The sequence below is a fragment of the Lathamus discolor genome, chromosome 7 (assembly GCF_037157495.1).
Source record: "Lathamus discolor isolate bLatDis1 chromosome 7, bLatDis1.hap1, whole genome shotgun sequence".
NCBI lineage: Eukaryota > Metazoa > Chordata > Aves > Psittaciformes > Psittacidae > Lathamus > Lathamus discolor.
This window is the reverse complement of record NC_088890.1, coordinates 5,277,383-5,294,481: the sequence shown is the minus strand read 5'-3', so window position 1 is coordinate 5,294,481 and position 17,099 is coordinate 5,277,383. Positions and strand designations below refer to the sequence as shown.

At 40.1% G+C, this 17,099-nt stretch overlaps 1 protein-coding gene and 1 long non-coding RNA gene across 6 annotated transcripts in view; one reads left to right on the top strand and one right to left on the bottom strand.

Annotated features, from left to right (window-relative positions):
- PRKCD (protein kinase C delta) overlaps positions 1-17,099 on the top strand; it is a 66,239-nt gene that overhangs the window by 45,438 nt on the left and 3,702 nt on the right. For all 3 annotated transcript variants that reach the window (XM_065686966.1, XM_065686964.1, XM_065686965.1), the window contains exons 5-14: positions 7,075-7,231; positions 7,483-7,514; positions 8,177-8,262; positions 8,624-8,753; positions 9,358-9,458; positions 10,595-10,691; positions 12,096-12,226; positions 12,914-13,087; positions 13,641-13,732; positions 15,276-15,338. In XM_065686966.1, coding sequence (XP_065543038.1) covers positions 7,075-7,231; positions 7,483-7,514; positions 8,177-8,262; positions 8,624-8,753; positions 9,358-9,458; positions 10,595-10,691; positions 12,096-12,226; positions 12,914-13,087; positions 13,641-13,732; positions 15,276-15,338 — 1,063 coding nt within the window. The remainder of the gene's footprint in view (positions 1-7,074; positions 7,232-7,482; positions 7,515-8,176; positions 8,263-8,623; positions 8,754-9,357; positions 9,459-10,594; positions 10,692-12,095; positions 12,227-12,913; positions 13,088-13,640; positions 13,733-15,275; positions 15,339-17,099) is intronic.
- LOC136018082 (uncharacterized) lies at positions 9,829-16,159 on the bottom strand. Of its 3 annotated transcripts, none has more exons than XR_010614232.1 (4): positions 15,868-16,159; positions 14,588-14,676; positions 10,913-10,982; positions 9,829-9,966 (listed from the first exon to the last, which is right to left on the bottom strand). It is a non-coding gene; the product is annotated as an uncharacterized LOC136018082 (long non-coding RNA). The 3 variants fall into 3 exon arrangements; XR_010614231.1 differs by lacking the exon at positions 15,868-16,159 and adding an exon at positions 14,758-15,376; XR_010614230.1 differs by lacking the exon at positions 15,868-16,159 and having other exon boundaries at positions 14,588-15,376.

Genomic DNA, 17,099 nt, shown 5'->3' with positions numbered 1-17,099 from the left:
GTTTTAACACACTAATCCTCCTCAAAGTCATAGGCTTCCATCACATCACTGCCTGTATACTGCTGAACAGGTAAATATTGAATGATTTTTGACTCATTGCACTGCTGTGTTTTCCCTAGTTGAATTAGCAGTTACTAGTGTTGGAGCAGAGAAGCTAGTGCATTACAAGGATGTTTGTATTATTAACTTCCATTCTTCACATTGCTAAAACCCTTTGTTAATAGCTGAAAGCTCCAAGATAGTTCACATTCCTTCCTATGCACATACCATTTTGTTTTCTCTCTGACGTACCTCTCCATACAGAACTGTATGGTAGCTGTGTTTCTAAAATACTAAAAAAGGCTTGTTCTGAAGCTGGTATTTCAGTTGTTCTCTGGTTTATTTGAAGGTATTGCTACCATTAGTATGCTTGAGTTATAGGTGCTACCTTTTGTTTGAAAGTCTCCAAGCACTTTGCAAAAGTGACTGATTCTTTCTTCAGCTTCTTTTGCAAACTAGCACTGTTGTTTTTCAAATCTTCCTTCTAAGTAGCAAACATTGTGCCATCTTGAGAAAACGACTTTCCTCTGCTTTGGTGTTAGGCAGCAGCATTGAGAAGTGTGTTATTGCTCCATTATCAGATATGTTATCAGAGGAAAATATTCACTGAATAAATTGCTATTAAAATCTGCTCTGTGGTAGGCTACACTGAGACTTTGTATATTCTTTTTGCAGACTGGGGACTGGGCAGTTAGTTGAGGCTATATATGAAAAGTCTTCCAGTCTTAGAGGGTTTTTTCTTTCTAGACCCCATTAAACAGGGACTGCAGAGCCCGGACGTGGAGCTGTCTAAGAACTTTCTTGTCTTCTGTGATTTGAAAAGAAGCTAGTGCTGGAAATTTAAGTTCTTCTTGTGATGTGCGAGATGTGAGAACAGGGTGTTGACCTCCATTTTCATTTCAGAATGTTGTTTTCTGTTTGCCCCTCCTCTCGTTGTAGTATTGAATCTAGGTTATAATTCTGTACAGCAGCTTTAGTTTTAGTAGGTGGGAGTTGCAATAGGTTTAATGCTTTGCCTGGTCTTTGTTTATTCAAATGTAGTTAATGACCTTATCGAGAAAGAAAACCCAGGATCACAGAGGTGGCTTGCTGTCCTGCTGTGAGAGTCTTGTGCAGTGTTAGCAGCTTTGGAAGTATGTGTGTGTGTGTCTTGGTTTTGAATTGTGAATTGGTGTTCTGCTGGCTTCAGCTTCCTGGAGAAAGGGTTAGTCAATTCTTCCCTTAAAATGCTATTACATGTATCAGAAGGTGAATAATTTTCATGTGAACTTTTGATATCTCGAGTGTCTGACTTCTGGGAGGGGAATGTCAACAAGAGAGATGCATATGTTTTGAATATGTGTTGCTTTGTGTGTTGAGTGTTGGGGAAGCATGAGCCTTCTGAATTTTCCTGAGGCATCTGTGAAGAATATTAGGGTGAATAACAGATTTGCTGTCACAGTCTGCATATTGTAAGATCTAAGACTTGAAGAAAGTTTCTCTATGGATGAGGTATGTTGGGGAAGGATTGTCATATTATTAGTAAATAATAATGATAAGGGCTGAAAAGGCAGAACTGGGCCTTATAATTGTAAAAGTTGGTATGATTTAATCATTTAACTGAGAAAATACTATTTCTAGAAATGTGGTACGTGTGATAGTTATTCAGTGGCACAGTGCATCTGCTTTAATCTGCATCTAGAAGTGTGATTGATTTATTGAAAATATTTTCCGCCTTAATTTTCTTTAAGAAAACCAAACATTTACAGATGTAGTAATTTCATAAACAGTCCTCTGTGTATTTGGTTGGTAAGGTAGGCAGCATGTTGTGTAGAGCAGAGAAAAATCTATATAGCTTGTATGTTCACAAGAAATTTGACTTAGATATTATATTTTTAAAGGCTGGTGTTACTGTACTTGTGTAATTTAAAAATGGAAAAAGATAAAACCCATTTGCTAGTTTATTCCCTGTTTTACCACAAGAAATGAGATATCAGGTATCAGTGCAGAAGTGTTAACCAAAGCACTCATTGAAATTTAAAATAAAAAGTACTCTGTGGGGCTGAGCACAGACTGTATTAGTACAGTGTCTGTGCAGATGCTGTGAGCACCACAAAGACTGTAGTGTGGACATGGGATTTTTTATTCCTGGATTGAAAGGCAAGGCTTGTTTAAACTCTGGTGTTTTGTTTTAGCACTTCTATAAAAGACCATTGATTTTATTAATGCCTATGAAAGGCTAGTTCAGTAGAGACATGCTAAAAGCAGCTGCAGAGCAGTCCACCTCAGTGCTCTGCTGAATGCCAGTCAAACCAGTAGTAGGTGCTGGCTTGGTAGCCAAGGCAGGACTTAATTCATTTATTTGAGAAGCAGGCAAGAAGTCCACATCCTGTGGGTGTCCCAGTCTCTGTGCAGAGCTAAGCGTAACATAGAATCATAGAATAGTTAGGGTTGGAAAGGATCCAGTTCCAACCCCCCTGCCATGGGCAGGGACACCTCACACTAAACCATGCCACCCAAGGCTTCATCCAACCTGGCCTTGAACACCACCAGGGATGGAGCATTCACAACTTCCCCATTCCAGTGCCTCACCACCCTTACAGTAAAGAACTTCTTCCTTATATCCAATCTAAACTTCCATGTTCAAGTTTGAACCCATTACCCCTTGTCCTGTCACTACAGTCCCTAATGAAGAGTCCCTCTCCAGCATCCCTATAGGCCCTCTTCAGGTGCTGGAAGGCTGCTATGAGGTCTCCAGGCAGCCTTCTCTTCACCAGGCTGACTATCCCCAACTTTCTCAGCCCGTCTTCATACGGGAGGTGCTCCAGCCCCCTGAACATACTTGTAGTCTTATGGTAGAAACATGTATGCTATCACATGTAGTATACTAACTTTTCGTAAAGGTGGTACTAAAAGTTTGTAACACCATTTTTGACCACTTGTGCTGAAGCTTGTAGTATAACTTCTTGGGGCCGAGCTGGGTGATTTATTGTGTGCCAGCTTTGAGAGCAAATAGTATATTTGCTTCTACAATAGCAAACTATTAGTATCACTACTTATTGTCAGCAATGTAAAATCCACAAGTACTGGGAATGGAGGAGATAATTTTTAAGAGAGTCAGAAATATGTAGCAATATTAATACTCTGCCTGTAAATGAAATGTGATGATCACAAAACCCAAAATGATTTAAGATAGCAAGTTCATGTCACAGAAACATAGCCTTTTGGGAAACTTGTATTTCTGTAAATGGATTGTTGGGGTTTGGGGTGGCTTTGTACAGCAGATCTGCAAAGCATTCATCTCCAGGGTGAGGTTAAAGAGCAGTTTTCCTCTGAGATAGCTCATACCAGGAAGGTTTCCTTTGTGAGGGATGAGCTTTCCTTTTTAATGATTGCTCTCAGAGATTAATATTTTTCTTGACCTGAAGGTGCACTTAACTTGCAAACAGCTCCAAGTGCAAGGCTGGAGAACAGCACAAGGGAGCACTGAGCAGAAATGTTAGTGGGGTTTGTAATTCATAAAGTTTCAGGCAAATCTCAGCTTTGAGTAGCCAGTTAGCTCAGAAAATGTTTTGCCTGACTCTGAAGTCCCATTTCTCATTTTCCGACAGTGGCAGTGTTATCTTTTCTCTGTTCACAAACAGAACCGTGAAGTGAGCAAGTTAAGGTGAAAAATGAACTCTGAGCATAGCAAATATTTTTTCTGTTCTTTCTTTTAGAAAAATCTAGTGGGGTTATTCTGGAGGTTGTTTGCTTTTGTCCTTAACTTTCGAGGTTCAACTGAGACAATTTGACATCTCGCCTTGAAGTTTATTACAGTTCAGCAGAGCCCTAGCAATATTGTTTTAGCAAATGTTTTCCAGACGATGGGTTGCATGTTATGTTAGTGGCTGTGAAGGCTGTGAAATATGCAGGAGGATGGTGCTGCAGTTACATAGTGTATATGGTGGTGTGTTACAGCACTTCTGGACAGCTGCACTGTCACTTCACAGGCATGCTTAATGGTTTCTTAACGAATATACAGCACAGAGGAGTTCTGGGTGCTTTTGTCAGATCAGCTGCACGTTTGGACAGGGGACCTCGAAATACATGAACAGTGTATCAGTGATAAATATTAACCACAGCTCTCAACAGAGGAAATAGATTATGTTTAATGGTGCGTGCTGGGTCCAAAATGATTAATTTCAGGGCCAGGCTGCAGAGGTCGCCTGTATTGTATTTGCTGATTCAGCTGCTTTGTATGTGACTGTTTCTGTGTGCCAGCCCTAACAAGCTTTTCATCTGTGGAAATACGAGCTTGCTTGGAGGGGGAAGCAAAGGCTTTCCCTTTGTGCTTCTTCCTACACCTCTCTAACCCCCATCTCTATCCTGAACTTAAAAAAAAAAAACTTCTCTAGAGTGATAGGCATTAAAGGTAATTTACACATTAATGACAACCTGTTAATGTGCCCATAGTAAACTGAAATTAACTGTTATCATTTCAGAGCCATCTCAGCTCAGGTGCACTTGACTTGCAGCTGCTGTCCAAACCTCTCAGCTTCTGAAACACACGTTTTCAGCTATACTTTGATACATTGGTTGGGTTTGGCAAAGGTATTTAATAAGGCAGCTGGCTGGGAAGGCTGCATGTTCTCACATGCAGATAGTGAAGTTTTGCTGTGCTGAAAGATTCTTCACCATTAAAATATATGTAAGGAAAATGAGGCTTCCTCCTTTATTATTTTTTTTCCTTTCTTTCTACAAACTGATTAGTTTCTTAATGACTCTCTCAAAAAATAGATGCGTCTCGCAGATTTCTATCAAGTTTGATATCAGTGTTCCAGATGGAGGAAACACCAGGGTTTAACATATCCTGATCAAGTTTTGTCAAAGACTTTTGAACACAGTATCAGCAATACTAAATTGCTACCGGTATTTCAGCATGAGGAGAAGCTGGGTGCTGTTCACCTGGTGAACCCTGTTAGTTTCTCACTGAACACTTGATTACAGACTTTAGGGAGCCTTTTGTCTTTCAATCTGCTCCATCATAGGTTATCTCCTCAGAATATATGCTATGAAGCAACGCCCCTTTCTCTGCTTTGTTGCTGTTAACTGATTAAGCCACCCTTAGGAAGACATCATTCCATGCAGCAAACAGTATGAAGACTCTTAGCACACATTTCAGTGTGGTTTCCTTTGCACACACATTTCAGTGTGGTTTCCTTGAAGCATTTGAGAAACAGTGGGTGAGGTCTGTGTATTTGCTCAGCAGGATTGAACAAAGAGATAGTACTATTTGCAGACTTGGACGAGCTGAAGTGCAGCAGCTGATGGGAGTTTTTGTTGGATGAACTCAGCAGCTTGTTTGAACAACAGAAATGAATCCTGTTCCTGGAGGGGAAGAGGTAACTCAGTGTTGTACGCAGTGCAGGGTGTCATAGCACATGTTGTGAGCTCTCTTCAGGGGCAGGCAAGATGGGTTTTTCTCTGAACCAGATGACCAATTTCTCAGGAAAGTGCATTAATACCTAGTAGCAAAACCCAGGGACCTTTTCTGAGCTTTCTTTTCATTAATATCCTTAATCTTTCCTTAATCTCTGAGCTGACGTCCTTCCTTTTGTAAGGTCATACATGCTGCTGCAGGCTAGCTGCTGTTGTCTGTGCCTGTTAAATTAGTTCAGGACACTCAAAATGAGTATCAAATGAGAGATTGTTATTCCAGGTTCAGTGGTCTGTTGGAATAGAAGCGGTGGCAGGCAGCTAATGACAAAAACCAAGTGCAGCTAGCAATAAGAAAAGCAGAGATCCTGGGTAACTTTGGAGTAAGTTCAGGCATTCCAGTTAGTGTGACTTGGCAAAGGAAGCAGATCTCTTTCTATAGCTATAAAATAGCAAAGCTCTCGGTGATACTGATAAAAGGCAGCAATGCAATGGAGCAAATAAAACCTGATTGTATTGACAATGGGAAAAATGCTCTTCTGGCTTTTTACTCCGTTGTTGTGGAAACTCCCACCCTGCAGGCAGCAATTTCCTGTTAGCCTAAACTTTGCTGCACTTAACCCTAAACTTTGCAGCACTTCAAATCTATGAACGTTTCTTCCAGATGGGGACCCACAGGCTGCTGGCCAGGGCTGATGCAGTCAGCAGGTGATCAGCTCCTCATTGCAGATTCAAGCTTTTATCTTTTCCTGCTGGATGGGATTGTCCCTCAACAGCTCCTCTCTATAATAAGCAATGTCCTGGGGTTAAATTACCAGTTATCCAGTCTCCCTTAATACACATTCATGGGGTTACCTCTGCTACAAACACTTGTTATTTTCAAAATGTGTAAGTAAGACTACATAGTCTTAGTTGCGGCTGAAAGATTGAGACTTAAAATACTTGTTTTTGTAAGAGCAACTCGAAAATGAGTGGAAATAACTATACTTGTAATGAAGAACTTATATGAGCCAATGAGGTTTATTTTTCATTGACATTCTATTTCTTGGCTAATACTATATATTCTTTCTATGCTATACAGTGTTAGATGCTATGGAATGTATGGTAGCATGTACTGTTGTTACTATAGCATTATATAGTGCTATATACTGTAATCCCATGAGGGGGATTTGAGATAGCATAATGGAAAGGTATAATTGAAAGTTTCCTTTGTCCTCAGTCCTTGATGATCCTGGAGGCTTCTGCTGAAGGAGAAGACCCTTCTGCTTCCAATGAAACATTTACTTCTCTTGCACATAAATCACCTAACATATAGGAGTGTATATTTTTTTCAAGAAACAACTGTAGTTGCCATTTCTCTAGCAAGACTGAGCTCCATTCCTGCTCCTACCTCTTGACTTACTTGCTTAAGGCTTCTTCTGAATGCGGCGAGGGAAGTGCTTGCAAACAAGGCACAGAGAACCCTTAGGAAGCAGCGTGTGCATGTGTCCTACCCTTGTTGGACTGAAAGTCTGAAGAACACAGGCGTAAAATAAAAACACAAGTCTGAAACAGAAAAACAAACTGAACTTAGAGAAGCAAATACTAATCTTTGTAATGCCTTAAAGTATTAAGCGTGTCTTCTTGTCTCTCCCCTAGACTGCAAACAATCAATGAGGGAAGAGGAGGGGACAGTAACTATGAACAGAAGAGGAGCTATCAAGCAAGCTAAAATCCACTACATCAAAAATCATGAATTTATTGCTACTTTCTTTGGACAACCTACGTTTTGCTCTGTCTGCAAAGACTTTGTATGGTAAGAAGGAAGCACTAAACTTCCCCTGCCCCCATTAGGTTTCCATCCTAATTTGCTGGACTCTCAAAACACACTGTCTTATCTTCTGAACCTTGCTTTCTGAAGACAGAGGATTCTGAATAGAAAAATTCAGACCAGTTTATGAATTGGACCAAGTATTCCCATAGCCAAAGGATTGATCAGTTGACATGACCTTTTATTCCAGCAAACATATGGGTTTTTTATTTGCTTCTTTATCATTTGTTTTTCAGGGGACTCAACAAGCAGGGGTACAAATGTAGGCGTAAGTTGACTTTTTACCTTTTTCTTGTACTACTTTCCACCTGAATCTATAGATTTAGTAGTTACTGTTGAAAATTTCTGTTAATATGCATGGCACAATGCATTATCCACATAGGTAGCAGTAGATGTTGAACATCAGTTTTGCATAATAACCTAAAGCTGTCTAATTATGATTTCTAGTTGAGATTCTTAGTATCAAGCTTTAGACTTAGCTATTCTTCTCGTAAGTGTGTAATTTTGTTGAAAAGTTGCACTCAGTTATGACAGAAGTTTTTGTGAAACCTGTGCTAAAATGAATAGCAACTACTGAGTAGTTTTACAGCTGAATTGAAAAGCATTTTTGACTTAGCATAGATCACTGCATTTTCAAACAGTAGGGGAGATATCAAAGGGCAAAACTCAAAAGCATGATATTATCTTTCTGTTATCAAATGCTGGTGGCATTGCCTAATGGGAGCAGATTTAGTTTAGCCACTGAGTTTATGCTAAAAGAAAATAGGGGGAATCAGCTTTAAAAATCATCATCTTTATAGAAAAGAAAGTGTCTGGATAGTATGATGGAAAGGAGTATGGTTTTCACATTATACTATGAAATGCAAATGCCTATTCCCATGTATTTATTATTTGAAGGAATCTTTCTTTTTTCTTGTGCATGTCTTGAAGAATGCAATGCTGCTATTCATAAGAAATGTATTGATAAGATCATTGGGAGGTGTACTGGTACGGCAGCCAACAGCAGGGACACAATGGTAAGAGCTGGAACATAATATATTTAGAATGCAATTAAAAACACTGAAGCAAGAAAACCTTGTCCAGAAACAGCCAAGTCCATCTGGGAGGTGCTTGGCTGTACAACCTAAGGTGCTGTCTTCCCCTGAAGGTTGTATATAATGTGTAGAGGATGAAACTAAAGCAAGAAAAGAAGTTAAAAGCCCTGCAAGGTGTTGGGTAGTACTTGCTGGGCAGATTCTATCCCTGCTTAGATGTGGGGTGTTGAGATGGGGGTATTCAAGCTAAAATTGTTGCAGCTTTGTAACATCCAAGCAGGTTTTTTTGTGAGAAGCTGGTCCTGTTGTGGGTAGGGTGCCTCACCCCTCTCCTTGTCCTTAGTTTCAAAAGGAACGTTTCAACATTGACATGCCTCATCGCTTCAGAGTTTACAACTACATGAGCCCTACCTTCTGCGACCACTGCGGCAGCCTGCTCTGGGGGCTGGTCAAACAAGGACTCAAATGTGAAGGTACAGAGGAGGAGGGAGGGTAGCTGGGACCTCTCCATGCTTTTCCAGTGTTCCACCCCCACTAGAGATTAGCTGTTGCTACAGACTCTGTATTTCTGTTTGTGTTACATAGAATGGGGTTTGTCTCATCTATGTGTGGTGGAAAATGCTTTTATACTAGAGAAACATTGGCACTTGGCTCATGTGACAGCTCAGCCAAGGTGAGCTGCTAATGGAGTCAAAACGTGCTGCAGAGGTGTAATTGTGTGTATAATCAAAATTACTACTTTGGGAATAGCTGAAATTTGGTGAGTCTGACTCAAGGTAGCACTTAAAAGTGTATTCAAAGTGTTGACTGTAAATAACACTTCTATAATTCTCCCACAAAAAGGCAAGATAATCTTTATTGTAACAGATTTTGAGAACAAAGTAATGAAGGGTTTTTTCCTTTTGAACAATTTCTGTAGCCTTCAGTGATTTAAAGGTTAAAATAACAGTGATAGATCCATGTCCAGTCTGGTCTTAAAACAAGGTTTCTGTATTGCACAGAGAAGCAGCCCCTTTTGATGTAACATCAGACAGTATTTTCCCAATGCTTGTGTAACTGTCCTTACATTTCTTTTAGAATGTGGGATGAATGTGCATCATAAATGCCAGAAGAAGGTGGCAAACTTATGTGGAATAAACCAGAAGTTGCTAGCTGAAGCTTTAAATCAAGTTAGCCAGGTATGCTTTTGCCATTCCTCAGGTAATTAATTATTTTCAGAACATGTGGGGGTCTTTACATCATCTCTTCCATATAACTTTTATGGGGGGAACTGAGTTTGGAAGGGAGGAAATGCAAACGGCTTTCTCTAATTTGATCTTTAAAGAGACTAACAGAGATCAATAGCCTAAAGTTAAAACCGGGGAGTGGGTATGATTTCCTGAAATCCAACTCTGTTGTTCTGTGGTTTCAAGGTTATTCTCCCACTTTCTGTTTAATGGTTTAAACAGTGGAATTATAACATTGAAGTCTGTTTTTTCTGTGCTTCAACTTTAGGATTCCATTTGAATGCTACAATTAAATAAATGAGGAGAAATATACCATATATTCTCAATTTTTATTAATCTGGTGTATAGACACAGAAAACTGGAATTAACACTGGGCCCATGTTTACATTGTTCATCTCCTGCTGCAGCGTGACTGTCTCTTGTGGTCAACTTCTGACTTGCAAATAAAGATCCGAAAGCTCTGAAATAAAACAGGAAAATGTATCACAAAATCCAACAGCATTTCCTCTGAGCTGAGTGTTGCGAAGCTTTCACAGGAGATTGACTTTGAAAGCAGCGAGAGCTTTTGCACCAGCTCTTTTATGGCACAGAAGAGTTTGATCTTTTAATTACTAAATTTTAATCTCTGGGATCTTCCATAGATAAAATTTGCTTCTGTGTGCTAAAGACAGATGTCGCACACAGCTATGACTTAAGCAGGTCCAGTATGAGAGCAATTCCCATCTCCTCTTCAACATGAACTTATGTCAAGGGGACATTTTCCCACAGTTTAAAGTCTTCCCCACTGTGGATTCAGACCATTATATCTTTAATAATTTTGCAAAGAACAGTACAACACAGACTCTTCAGGAATTTCAGTGACTTATTTTCTTGCAGTGAAGGAAGTAAAGCACCTGGCTGATCTTAAGCTGTAAAGAATGTGGCTAAATAGTCTACGAACCAGATTTCTTGAGAAACTGTATGTCCTAGGAATTAATAATTAAAACTAAAAGTTTATAGTGCCATCATGTTATGCTTAATGGCAGTTGCTATAAGTGTTTCTAAAGTAATAGTGCAAATGTAATTTCAAGTGTTTGCCTTCTCCTCAGAAATACACACGAAGGTCTGATTCTGGATCTGTAGAAAGTGTTGGTATTTATCAAGATTTTGATAAGAAATCCAGAGCTCCAGGAGGAGATGGAACAGGTGAGAAAAACTGCACCGTTTTAATTTAGCAATTTAACTACCAGACTGCACAAGGTACCAATTTAAGTAGCTATTCATCCTTGCATTGCAATAGACAATTATTTTTTTAATAAGCACTGTTGAAAAACAATAAATCATATATCTGCTTTCTCATAGCCACACAAAATGCTTTCTTAACTATTGACAAACACCTGTAGTGTTTAGCCCATGAGCATACCCACCTTTGTGCAAGTTTTGTGGCAGTTCAGTTCCCCATGATGGAAATGGAGGATGCTTCCCTCCCTCCTGGAGCTGAAATGTTATGCATGTTGTTAATTATATTGGTTTGTTCATAAACTGTTAGAAACCAAGCACTAGTGCTGTCTGTTTTAGGATTTTAGCCAAAATACTACTTGGGGTACTTTAAGTAGTGCCTGGGATCCTGTCTCTGCAGGTTCAGAGTAAGGTTTGGGGGTTTTGGGTTGTTTTGGGGTTGCTTACTATTGCTAAAGAGTTCTAGCATTGTATAAGGCTTATTTTCATAACTGCTAACCTATGATAATTTATGCAAATATAAATGTAACAGTCAAAGTAACTTTTTACCAGATGGAAAGCACCAGGCTCAGTAAAAGACAATGGGTGGTTTTGGAGTGGTACAGGATTTTATATATTCATCCATACATTGCACCAGTTCTGTTCAAATGCGCAGTAAGAAATTTATTTTGATTTTGTTATTACTTCTTCCAGTTTGCCAGAACAGAGGAAAAAAACAAACAACATCTTGACAAGGTGGTTTGGTTTAGTACTAAGTCAGGGTGCAGACACTGTTATTCCTCCCTGGGTTATCGCAGATGCTGGGCAGCTTATGGAGTGTACATGGTATCACCTCACGATTATCATCAGTGTCATCTTAGTGACCCAGCAGATCAATGCAGTGGAGGTCGAAATAAAGTACAGTTATTAATTTTAACATATAATCAGGATTAACCTGTATGATCATGCTGCTTAGCCAGCACTGGGTAGAAATCAGATCTTTTCATGGCCAATCTGTTTAGACAGACAAATATCCCATTCTGCTAACAGAATATAAATAATTTGCTTACAAGCAGTTCTTGTAAAGTATCTTTTTCTCCAAAGTATGCTGTGTCTTAGTCATAGTGCCTTTGATTTTTATAATGCTGAAATACTGCTTAAACCAAGCCTGAGAAAAAGTCACAGAGTCAATTCAAATCCAAGTATCAAGTGTGCTCAAATGATTTAAACTTTGTGACAAACAACAGGAGCTGACCCTTATGTTCAGATTCACCAGTATTCCAGCACCAGATGCACTGAAATACATGTCAATACTTAATTCTTACCGGGGGATCTGAGTCGCACAGTATTGCTGCATATATTGAACTTTAAACTCCCTGTTTCAATCGGCAGATAGCAGCGAGTATGATAAACTCTGGGAGGGAAGCACAGCCAAGACAGCATCGCGAATCGCAAGGAGGAGAAAATTCAACATAGACAGCTTTGTCTTCCATAAAGTACTAGGGAAAGGAAGTTTTGGAAAGGTATGTGACAAACTTACAGACCTTATGGTGAGAACCTTGCTTGATGTCTGGAATATGGCAGGCTCTTTCCATTAACCAGACAGGTCTTAGAGCTGCTTGTGTAGATGATCTTTAAACAGAACTGAATGTACCCATTTTTGTCAAAGACACAAGAAATTCCTTACCCTAGTGTTGTCTAAACCCAAAAGTGATTCATAATGCACAACAGTTTTTCAGTTGTTTAGTATTAAGGCAGAGGAATTGCCCTTTGTGCACCAGTTCAAAAGGTTATTTTATATTCATACACACTGTGTAGAAACAGCCTTGTGATGCTCGGGTGCAGTGGCAGGGGGAGGTGGGAGAGAGCAGCGTGACCTCCCCAGAGTCCATCTACTGTTGTCTGTGAAACTGCAGCTCTAATGAAGGAACAGGCTTTACATGTTTTCTGTTTATACATTCACAAAGACACCAACAGAAAAAGTGCCCTGGAAGCTGCTGTGCTAGTGCTACACAGCCCTTGAACTCCATCTCCTCATCTCTATACCCAGCAACTTCACTTTCCCAAATCTCACTCATTTTTCCCATTTAAATGTTTTTTTAATTGTTACTGCACCTGCTATAAACACCTTTGACTTTCCCTTATTGATATAATCAGCAACAGTGTTTCCTATGTGTGCTGTAATCTCATCTTGGGTTTTTCTGTTGTAGGTCCTGCTCGCTGAGCTGAAAGGGAAGAATGAATTCTTTGCTATCAAAGCTCTGAAAAAAGATGTGGTGCTAATTGATGATGATGTGGAATGTACCATGGTGGAAAAGCGGGTCCTTGCACTTGCATGGGAAAATCCATTTCTCACCCATCTCTACTGCACTTTTCAGACAAAGGTAAGGGAAAACCCAGTGGTGACAACAACACAACAGATTTAGCCTTGTAATGGATGCTGTCACCAGCAGTCAAGTGAGAGTGACTTAGTGATGTGAGAATTAAATTTCCTTTTCTTGTGCTCTGTGCAATAGTTCAGAAGCCTTGTGGAAATATGAGCATGACCCCCACGTGCATTGATGAGAACAGAGTAAGATCAGAAAAACATCTGTGCAAATTGGAATAAGAGGCAGTTTAACTTAAATCCTTCACCTCAGCTTTTCCCTCAGTGAGGGGAAGAAAAGATGCCTGTCACATGTAGAAGTCAGTAAGTCTATTTAAATGTCTGTTAAATCTAGAATTGCACAGAATACAGGATCAGCTATCTATAGTTTTACAAGACAAGACCAGGCCACTCAACTCTGTAGGAGACTGTCACTCTCTATAGGGTGCATGAAATAAATACCTTTGGAGGGGAGTAAAGTGGCAGCTTGGTCCCCAGAACACACATCTCTACTTCATACATGACTGCAATACCTCCAGTAATTTTTCCATTCCCTGATTATTTGCAAACAGGATCATCTGTTCTTTGTTATGGAGTTCCTGAATGGGGGAGACCTGATGTTCCACATACAAGACAAGGGGCGTTTTGATCTCTACAGAGCAACGTAAGACCATAACCTTTAATTCCCTAGCTCCTTGAATTATGTTAGTCTCTGTTTTTACTGCTTCTAGTTCTGTACCACCTACCTGCCCTCAAGTTTCAGTGGCTGATGATTGAAAAGGTATTTCTAAGCACTCATTTAATACAGTGAAGAAAGTCCCTTGATGACATGTAGAGTTTTAGTTTACATGCAGTGTGATATTTTACTTTATGGGATGTTTGTACCTAGAGATGCTAACTAAACTGCAACATGAGCCAGCAACAAAAACCAAAAGGGACAGTTACAGCATCCTTTAGGAAAGAAAGTCTAGAAACAGCACAGGAGAAAGACAAACACCACATTTATATTACTTACTGGTATTGCTAACTTGATGTGACAGTACAGAGGGGTAACCTGTATGTCCCACAGGATACTAGTAATGTGGGTAAGCACTTTTTAAGCAAGTGCAGTTGTGCAATTGTGTCAGCTACCTATGGCTTAAAGTTCACTGGAGCTGAAGATTCAAAAGATGCAAAAATACTGTATTATTGTTACTTTTTCTATTTTTTTTTTTTTTTTTTTAGGTCAGTTTCTAGCGCTCTCATCCGAAAGCATGAGGGTTTTAATTGTATTGCTGAATGGGCGCATGCAAGACCTTAAAAGTAACAGCACAGGGTACCACTACCTACCAGTGCTGTTGTATAGCCAGGCTGGAAAATTACTTCTGTTAGTGTGCCCTCTGCTAAGGAACACTGATGAGACGGGATCAGATCGGGCATCTGGCATAAACAGTGGCTGGGTAGCAGCCAGCTTTACAGGTCAGGGCAAGCTCCCTTCCCACCCTTCCCAGCAAAAATATGATAAAGCCCTGCAGTTTACCTGCATTCCAGCAGTCATCTGTGCATCTGGCAGCCTCTCGTGGCATCCTCTGCAGCTATTCCTGAAGTTTGGGGTCAGCATTCATTCTGCTGTACAGAAGTAGAAATAGTTTTGTATTTGTTCAATTAAGAAAAACCCCAAACTTTAATTTCATTTTTGGGGAAGCATACTTTTAGTATTTTCCTTCATATCCTCTGGATTATCACCTCATTTTCTGAGGAGAATGCCTCTGAAGCAATTCTATTTTCAGTCTGTCTGCTGCAAGGGGGCAGAGGGAGATGAGTGAGGTCCGTTTCCACCTTAGCCATTAGTGCCCAGTCCTTCCTAAAGCAGTCCTCAATACTGAGCTCCCAGTAGCTGTCTTTCAAAAGGCATGTGCATATCACTAAAAAACATACAGACTATTAAAGAGTAGAAGAGGGACAGTGTTCCCTAATGGAAGTGGAAGGAAGCATTAAGGCAAGTTGCTCTCGTGTCCCCTCTACTGTTTGGTATCAGATACTACAGATCTGTGCTGAAGGGATTAACTTGCACGCAGCATCCAGCTATCCAAGTGCAGGTATATAGTATTTAAAAGCATACAGTACTTCTCACTCCATGAAAAGATACTTACAGCAGCTCTTCTGGCAGCTGCATTGACTGTGTTTAATTGAGCAAGCCAGATTAAAAGTTGTTTTGGTCTTTTCAGGTTTTATGGATCCGAAATTTTATGTGGGCTACAGTTTCTTCACAGCAAAGGCATTATTTATAGGTGAGTACTGACTGTGAATTGTCTTAGCACTTCATGCATCTGCTATGATAATCTTACTGATTGATGTAACAAGTAAAAGCTGCCTGTCAGATATCTGATGCAATTCCAAGGGCATTAACATGCCTGAGACAAATTTGTATCTGTATGTCTTTTCCTTGGCAACTAGAATCATGGCCTGTTATTTATGTTACACAAAAGCCCTTTTGTTTCAGTTATTTTTAAACACTGCTTTCAAATCATGAGTCTATTTAGTTTGGACCAAGGGAGAGGGTCCTTGATGCTGTCCGTTCCTGCTGCCTTGTGAAAACCTTGTGGTTGTCTGGAACCACAATATTAATGCTTCTGCCTCACCAGGTTGAAACATCAGGAGCCAGATCCTGATCAACTGCTTCTTACTTGTAAATACCTGCACTACAAGAGATCAAAAGTTTATTTTCATGTAGTTTTCTCTGTTTCCTTTCTCCAGCCTTTTCACCCCACCCCAGCTTCAAAGCACCATTTGGTGACTACTTCCTCAGGTAGCTCTTACCTCTGTTACAAACAGGTTCAAAGAACTGGCTGTGTGCTTCTCAGCGAGTTACACAAGGCCTGAGGTAAAGGTGCCACAGAACCTCTGGTATTGTCCATCTTCATAGAAACAGGAAACATCTGTTGGAGCATCATCCTTTAAAGCAATTTTCTGAAGTTAGAGACTACTAAAAAAGGGTTTTTTTGTAAGGAGGATGAACATTACAGGAATCCTCCTTGGTGAGGGAAGATGATTCTTACAAGCCTGTCTGCCTGTCAGGAAAACAGCTATAATCCAGGGAGGTGCTTCATGTACCCAGCTGTATTCCCACTGCCTCCTGCAGGTTCTTATACAGGAAAGGACTGAACTCCAGGATATGTTGTCATCAGCACAAAACCCTTCCATCCCAGCTTTTCTAGAGCATTTTTAGGCTTGTGGTTAAATTTCCTATATTAAATGAGAATGTTCCTGGGGGGAATTTCATAGCATGAAATATTTTCAGAGAAAATACTGTTTTCCACATGACACCAGCAAAACCAAAGGTACTTGTACTCTTTTTTTCCCCTCTGTCTCAGACAGGATGTTTGGCAGTATAATCACAGAACCTGACTTGGAGCAGTTTTAGGTAGGTGTTGCATGTAAGTGCACATTCATGCAGGTCATTTTAGAACTGTAGCTAGGGAAGTGCAGTGCCCTAAGTTACCATGAGTCTTCCCCATCTCAAATATATTCAGTTTACTCAGGTGAACAACAGCTGATGTCCAAACATGGAAGGAGTTATGGTGCGTTGCATTAGATCAGGGACTCCTGGTTCGAGCTCCAGCTCACTGTCTGAGCAATGTAAGTAGCCAATACTGGGAACTTCAGTGAGCAAGGAGAAAAGACAGCCCTGTTCTCATGTAAAAGTATCTGCTCTATTCAAGTCTTTCTTGGTAAGCAGAAGGGCTGTTCAGTTTCTCTTCAGCCTGCCCTCCTTGGTATGTGCTTTTGCAGCCAGATAGACAAAAAAATGTATCAGAGTCAAAGGGAGGGAATGTAGCTTTTGGAAACTGCTATTAAAAGCTCTTTCTTGATTGAATAGTGTTATTCTGTAAAGAGAGATGAATAGGACATTTCACACACCACAGCCACAACACGTGATGCCCCTTGTGCTGCAAGGAGGAACAAGTCACAGGTAGCATTAACAGCTGAGCAAGCTTCAAACAGTCACACTCCTGCCAAAGGCCATAAAAATCCAACAATCCTTCTTTCGA